Source organism: Morone saxatilis, unplaced genomic scaffold (assembly GCF_004916995.1).
Source record: "Morone saxatilis isolate NCDOM2014 unplaced genomic scaffold, NCSU_SB_2.0 Contig2, whole genome shotgun sequence".
Taxonomy (NCBI): Eukaryota; Metazoa; Chordata; class Actinopteri; family Moronidae; genus Morone; species Morone saxatilis.
In genome coordinates, this window is record NW_023339762.1 from 7,802,057 (window position 1) to 7,810,468 (window position 8,412).

At 36.9% G+C, this 8,412-nt stretch overlaps 1 protein-coding gene across 1 annotated transcript in view; it reads left to right on the forward strand.

The window, feature by feature from the left end:
- The first annotated feature begins 7,342 nt into the window (after positions 1-7,342).
- The window catches only part of rerglb (RERG/RAS-like b), a 7,729-nt gene continuing 6,659 nt past the window's right edge, over positions 7,343-8,412 (forward strand). Inside the window, exon 1 of the mRNA XM_035665261.1 lies at positions 7,343-7,668. Within this exon, the coding sequence (XP_035521154.1) occupies positions 7,617-7,668 (52 nt within the window). The 5' untranslated portion in view covers positions 7,343-7,616. The remainder of the gene's footprint in view (positions 7,669-8,412) is intronic.

The window sequence follows — 8,412 nt, forward strand, 5'->3', positions numbered from 1 at the left end:
AACATATAGATGAGGCCTTAAGGTGTTTCACAACTTTCACAGCCACTGTAGTTTCTCCTACACCAGTGGTTCCAAACCCTTTTCCTTAAGGGCCCCCTTTTCTGTCATTAAACTCCCCTGACTAAGTAACATATTTTATGGATATTTCATATTATATTCAAAGTACAATAACAGTACAGAACAACTTATAAGCTGTACAACTGACATTGAAAACATTGACTGCAATAACTGCAGGAAGTCTGTGTAAAATAAACAATTTGGATTATTGTTGAGCAGATTATTTCCTGTGAATTTACATCAGAGAGGATATTTTTTTTAAATATCTTTACACAATTCTTTCTGTATTATGCTTTGTTGTTATTTCTAACAATGATACATTCTTAATAAGCTTCTTTTTTGACAAATTCATTGTTTTCCTCTTTGCCATTGCCTGTTATCTCTTTGGCTGATTTAACTCTGTACCTTTCTAATGCAGTCTGTGTAGCAGTGAGTACACCCTCGTTGAGTATAGCTTGTGTTCAGTTCTTCAAAGTTTATAGCTTATATGTAAATCTAAACTCTAATTTCATTTTGTTTTCTTCACAGAAATGAATGAAATGCTGAGATACAGAGCTGTAAACAATATACTTTTTAAGTTTTCTTACAGCCCTTAAACTCAAGAAGGCCTTGTGACCCCCTGCAAAGCTTTGTCCTATGTTGGGAACCTCTGTCCTACACGCTTTGAAGGTGAGCTGTATTCAGTTGGTTGTATTCTGCAACCAAGGTTAAAGGTCAGAGTTGCAGCACACTGATAAACATCCACTATCTCCTCCTTAAGGGTTTTTCCGCTTGTGGTTTCAAAATGTTTTTGATGTTGGTCATCTTTGTTTTTTGTAGTTTGAAGTATATATATGTATACTGGAGACACATCTTTTGAACATAAAGTCAAAGGTTTGAAAATACAGTAGTTGCAGTTATAAGGTTTTTTGTGCTTTCTTTTTTTCCAATTATATGATATTTCCCTTTACATTCTCCCTGCTGGTTCTGCACACAGCTGTATTTCAGTTTTTCAGTTTTTCAGTCTTACTCAGAATGACACAATGACCACAAAACAAGACATTAAATATGAAGCCACAATTTGATTAAGTTTTGTTGTACGAAATGCATTAAGTATACTGTTTGCATTTCAAGATCTCTTTTGGACACAGGGTCAAAACAGAATGACACTGTTTATGATATATCAGTGGACAGCAACAGAAAGAAAAAGCATATAATTTCATTTCAAGAAATAATCTCTCAGAAACACTCCCCATAAACCTTCATCCTCACATCTGCTTTTTGTCTTTTCTGTGCTTTTGAAGATATGCCCTACAAGGTCTGGCTTTTAAAAATTAAATGTTTACATTTTATAGGCATACAGCCAGGATAGCAAAATAATTAGGTGAAATGTAAATGACACGGACAGTAAAAGGGATATAACTCGATATCGTCCATCAAAGCAGATATAGCAGTAAAATAGCACTTCCTTAATTTTTTTGAGTCTCACACACGAGACACCAAATCAAGATCGTCTGAAAGAAGACAAACGTGCATGTACAACCCTAACCCTAACCCCCCCCTTTTGCCAGTCTGTACACACTGTATACAACAAGATTTCAATATTTTTTTGTGTTTATGTTGTTTTATAAATAACAATTTATAATAATATGCATAATTATATGATAATAATTCAATGTTTTTTTATTTTTTAGTATCTTCCCTCAAAATTTCTGATGCACCCCTGGTGGCCCCACTCTGAAAAACACTAATCTAGCAGACGTGACAGCCGTTGTTTCTCCTGGACTCGGCTGCAGTCCTTGGTGGTCTGCTCCATGTGCATTGTTGCTGTCTGTTTCTGATTGTGGTTTTTAATTTTCAGCTCCTAAACATGGTATTCTTTTTGTTTCAGGACATTTTGTTCTTCCAAGATTCATCTCAGTGTAATTTTTCAAATAGGAGAGAGCATAAAGTGACTGCAATGTGAGCCAGAAAGCTCTACTTTATTTGCCCAAATGAACTTCTATGAAATATAATCTGTCAAGAAAGCTGAGCTATGACTTTTTACTCCATGAACCTAATAAAAGATTTTTAAATGGACAAACCAATGTGGCAACCACTGATAAAACCCACTCACCCACACTATATAGTGTCTTTGATCTGTGTTTACATCTACTAGGATCTAAGAATTGTCAGCCATTGAATGAAGACACACAGAGAAACATAAGAGGGAGCTCTCAAGGGCCAGCACCCCTATGGGTAATGTTAAGACAAAATGGGGGAAATTGACCGTTAAATATTTTCAAAGGGAGGTTTATTCCCCTCTTGTGTCTTTTAAACCCACTTTATTCAGTCTAGTAAACCTCAGTCACATGTCTGCTCTCTTTCTCTTTTGCTCTGTTTTCAGTCTTTCTTCCTCTTTTTTTTTCCTGTGTCGCAATGTGCAGATGTTTCATTTAACAACATCAAAAGCCTGCATACTCCCCTCTCACTGTCTGAAGTTGGGTGAATCACTAATGCGCACAAGGAAAAGACAGGCGCTACACAGGCTGCACTGGTCTTCTTTGAGATAAGACCTACATCTACTGTTTAGACCAAAGCCAAGAGCATGCATTAGCAACTCTTAGACACCTGATAGTTTTCATTCATCATCACTTTGGAACAGTTACTTTCAAGCTGCCCGCCTGGATTTGTTGGTACTATCTGGGTTATTTAGGGCCATTTAGACTAATTTCTTTACTTACAGTTTTGATTTTCTTGAATGATCCAGGAGTGGGATAGGTGTGATGTTGTCTTTGGACAGTGTTGAGAGCAGAACTTTATTTGGATAGTATGCGTGAGTATTTGTAACATTTCAGTTTATTTTAGTTAAGATTCAGCAACTGTTTTCTGATATTACACCACTATGATTAAGGTTTGGTTAGGTTTAGGCACAAAAACATGTATGTTCATGAATATAAATAATCTGTAAAGCCAGGAACAACAAACAAGTTGGCTCAGTAAAGATGTATTATTTATTATTGACTGTATCTCAGTGTAAAAGCTTTGGGTTGTAACACAGAAAGAAAATAAAGTTGTGTATCATTTTAACCTGAGAATGTTGCAAAGACAGAGATTTGGATGTTTTTAAAGCCATAAACTTCAAAATAGGATAAGTTCAAAGACGACCGACACACTATTAGTCAGTCATCATTCATTTCACTTCATAATTTCAACATGTTAGTAATGGAAACATGTCGAAACATCTCTTCTGATGCCCAAATTTGGGAATCAAACTTGAAGGGAGAGAAGAAGAAGAAGAAACATTCAATCACAAGAATGAGAATGAAGGGTCTAATATGATGTTTTCAGGTTAACAGTCGCTGCCTCTGCACTTCATCAATCCAGCTTGTGCCTGTCACACTGTGGATGATGGTTCATGCAGTAACATGTTCAAGATGTTGATGTGAATTTGTGAAGGGAATGAATGATTAACAACTGAACCCACAAGTGTGGGGCAGTAAAGGATGACCATGGCTTTGGCTTTTTCAATTTTAACATTAACTCATATTGGAACAATTAGCGAGACCTCTGTCAGAGTTATTGATAGCCGCCATCTTCAAGTCACTGTTGCTGTTTCTGTGAGAGTTGCTGAAGATTAAGGCCACATTTTCCATAAATGATTTATGATAAATCCTGCCATTTCCTGTGAGAAAATCAAGGGTTTCTACTGTTTGGCTTTCTGGATAAAGATAAATAGGACTAATTGTGATTTTCCATTTATTCAGTCCTTCCGTCAACTGCAGCAGCTGAAAAACAACTGAAAGCTCTCATACATTTTACACAAGAACAGCATTCTTGGCTGGTTTTGTGGCATAAAGCAATCAAATTTAAAACGGTGTAAAGATTTTGTAAAGACTGACAATTCTTTCTGTGATTGCCTGTCCAAAAAAAGGTGATAATTATTTTTAATTTATAATTAGCCTATGAGTTAGGCCTATGTCAAATTGTGTGTGTCTTGTGCTACCATATTGTGTGTGGGGGGTTAGATACCTGTCATGTTTATATGTTTGGTTTTTGCATCATTATTTTTGATTTATGATTCTTTACATCTTATATAGACTAACTAAATCACTTATCAAGTTAAATTTATCTAAGTAAAGCTATGATAAACTAAACAACCAAGCTATAAACTGAGATGGTTAAGCTAAGCCACAAAACTGCTTCATCCAATTTACTTTACTTATAACTGCATTTGTTTCTATTTCACGCTGCATGTTCATTAGGCCATTTTGTCTTTATAAAATCAACAAAATAAAATAACCAAACTAAGCTAATGAGGCGGAGTTGTGACAAACTAAACAACTAAACTAAGTTAACTAAAGCTAATTCTAAGGTAAGGTAAAATGAACTAAATATACATCATCTAATATACCTTGTTAATAAATATTTGTATTTTATATGAGCAGTTTTGTATTATTAAATGGCTGTGTATTCTTTTGTTTCACCAAGTCAAAGATATAAGCTAAATCAAACCAAAACTAAACCAAGATGTATCAGAGACACATGTAAATCCAACTGCTGGTGTTTATTCTTTTCCAAGATCTCTGGAAAAAATATCAGGCTACCCACCTAATTCCAATGACATGCAGTAACAGTAACCCCTTTCGTTCTGAAATGGCATAATTTGGCATGAGGAAATCTTTAGTCCAACATAACTTTTACATGTCACACAAATCAGATAATCTCATTTCACAGAATAAACACAAATCTTCCAGAGACTCCTGGTGCGCAGACGTTACGTAATGATGCTGCTGATGTGCTGTGGTGAGTGGTTTTGTGTGTGGGTATGCAGCTGGGGGGAGTAATGTGTTTCTTGGTGTGTGTTGTTTTGTGGGCACATGACGTCGTCCCATGTGAAAGCCTCTTTACAGCCACGTGTTGATCAGCTCTCTGATTAAAAGCTGCCATGGATGGCTGGACCTTCCACTGTGTGCTCGCCTTGGAAGTAAAACACAGGAATTTGGGTCTTCTTGATTACAACCGAAATATCCGCTGAGAAGGTCTGATGACATGACGAAGTGATTTTGATTATTATTTTTTTATTGTGGGAGAATATTGTTTTTTCTGATCCAAAATGCGTGCAGCTGATTCAAGAACATTCAAGGCTGATCAAAATTCTTACTTTACTGGTTTGAGATTAGGCATGATTGGGGTGAACACATTTCCCCAATATGCAGTATTAATCTCTCAACATTCCCCTTCGTTCTGATGAGCGAGTCAAAGAATTTAAGTGGCGTGTTGATGTTTTCAGTCCTCATCTGAACTCCCAAAATGTAAAGTTATATGGTACCAATTATTCAGCCTCATGCAAGCTGATTTGCAAGGTATATGATATCTAAACGTCACTGAATGGATAAAGCATAATTTGGTAAACATTTCAAAAGCCCTTGCAGTTTGCATGCCGTGCATCATGAATGAATTTGGACGCACATAATGTGGTCAATTTTGTATTTAATGGTCCATCTATGATCCTAAAGTCATCAAGAAGAGAAACTCCAAAAAAGGAAGTTTTGAAACATTTCACATTGATCGACAGCTTTTTTGATGCAAAGTCTTACCGTGTGGAATAATCTGCTGTAACACACTGTAAAAGCCTTGTTTACATGTGTAATGTTTGAAGGGATCCGGCTATGGAGTATTCATTCCAGCCATTGTAATCATAAAGAAACTATGTAAATAGACTAAAACAACCCAAAATGAGGGTTTAAAACAATGTTTTTGTGAAATGCCATTAACACAAAGACAAATTCAAACAAGTCTTCACAGCCTTCTCTAAAGTGGGTAAAATTTAAGACTTTTTTGGAAGAACGTCACAGATTTTGCACACAGATACAAGATCAAACGAAGGCAGTCTGGAAATAGGCCCAAAATGTCCAGCACGCAAGAGGGTCAGGGGGGACAAAAATGTGGTTTTAGTCTAAAGAATATTCATTTTGTTGGCTGACATTAGTGTGTGTGAAATCGAAGCTACTGGAGGATGATTTATTGGCTATATGTGCCACATTTGGTGCGGCGGCTGAAGCTGAAGGGAATGGATTGCTCGTCTGAATCGATTGAGTTTGATGTCAGGAGTATGACTGATACTCTAATCAGTGTTTTTATTGCTGGCCTTCACATGGTTTTGCTTCTACACTGCACTCAAAGCCACTCAGCTTTACTATATTGCTTCAGTCTGGTAAGCTGTGACTCAAGTATATAACCAAAGTCATCAAGTTTTTCCCCATCATATCACTGCCTTCCCTTCACGAAAATACATCGACCAATTTCAATAAAATTACTTTCCTTGAGGCCAGAATATTATCAACACTCAACGCAGCAGGATGTTGGCAGATCTTATAACAGAGAGGTTAACAATAACTCCACCACCTGAAGAAATAAAAATGTTGGTTTCTTGATTTTAACTGAATACGAAGCATCAATATATGGAAGCCCATTTCTGCCAAAAAAACCCACAAAAATTGGAAATCATGAAAACATGATTGTATTAAGTTGTAATTATGAATGAAAATTTTAAAAAAAGTGCATATTGCAGGACTTTGACACCAGGAACTAGGGCTTGCATCCTGAATCCTACATGTGGTTGGATTTAGAGGTTTTGGTTGAATGTCAGATTAACCACAATTTATCTTGTGCTTCAAATCAATGTTGACTTTATCAGTATTTAACCACAATATTTCCCTAATCTTAAAGTGTTTAAGCCCCTAAACAGAAGCGCATAACAACAATAACAATAATCATACTCACAGATATTGTATTGCATAAGAGGATAGAAAAAAGTATTTAAAAGTAGTAAATACATTGTGACTGAATGTTTTGCAGATACATACAGATACGTTCATTAAAAATCTTTCCTCATAAGGTTGATATAAAACACCAGGAGGAATTTTCTCTCAAAGCATATTTGCTTTTGCAAATTAGTTGTAGTTTTTTACTTTTTTTTTTCTTAAAGACAATAAGTAATTTTATTCTTTTAATCTTGGTTTACCATCTTTTACACTTTTGTCATTCCTATTTCATCAGTTCTTCTTTTCCTGGTGGAAAAGGCCTCCATAACATTACAGTATAAACACAAATGTCCATAGATGGCTGCTGGATTACAGTTACAGTGCCACAGTTGGAACAGAACAATAGGTTTAGTCAGCCATGACCTTTGGGTAACCTCTCTGTAGGAGGAAGAAAAGACAGAATAGAGAGATATATAGGCACATGAGAGGACAGAAAGAAGGAAAACAGATGGATTGAGAGGGAATAAAGAGGGGGGAGAGAGCTATGTTGGATATAGGAAAGAGAGGGAGAGAGAGAAAAGAGAGGTGTGAGAGAGCAAAGGACCGCTTGGCACACAGACAGATAGACGGCATAGAAGGGGGCACTTGTTTTCCCCCCTCGTCTCTCTCTTCAGCTTTAAAAAGTGAAACAGCCCTTTGAAGAGGAAGAGAGGGGGGCAGTCCTGTACTCACATCCAGCCTGGACTGTAAGGAGCATTTAGTGTGCCGATACTAACCCAGATACCAGACACAACACAGAGAGAGAGCCAGCTGAGGACCTGACAGAGCACAGGCATGAACGACATCAAGCTGGCCCTGCTTGGAAGCCAGGGGGCCGGGAAATCAGGTGTGTGGATTTTAAGTCATTTTTATGAGTAAAGAATATCTGTGTTTCTTCAGTCAATATCTCTGTACTGTATATTATGTCTTTTAAAAGTCATATTTGTTGATTTCTTTTTGTGCTGACAGTTGAAACAGTCAGTGTACTGCTTTTTAAATGATAATGGTTTTTAGTGTGTAATAAATCACAATTTGTGGGATTGAACCTGAAAAGCTGGAGGGTATCACATGTGAGTTTAATGCTGCAACTAATGATAAGGCTATTTTCATTATCCACCCATCTATCTTCATTAATCAATTATTCAACAAAACATCACAAAAGAGAGAAAAATGTCAAGGTGGCATGCTCAATGATATTATTTTGTTCAGCCAAGACACATTGAATTTACAGCTTATTTTCCAAGGCTTTTAACAGTTTATGTGACCGTATCTCAAATCTGCAACGTCAAACATTCCAGGCAGGTGAGGCAGAGTGGGTGGGTTATAGGACCCTTGTTGCTGCTTGGGGTCTTGTTGCATATATAAGTATTAAGTCTCTGAGGTGGTGGTTAAGACTGACTGGCTCTGTGCTGTGTTCAAGCTTCATAAAGCAATGGGATATCTCCATTCTCGCTGCCTGGCAGTGAAGCTGAGCTGTTACTGTGGAGATGCAGTAGCCTCTGGAGGCAGCATGCGTGTCTGTTTTTCTGCTCTAGCTGTTCTGCTTGTTGCTTTCAATGCACATTGTTGTTTTACTCTTTAAATAAATCAA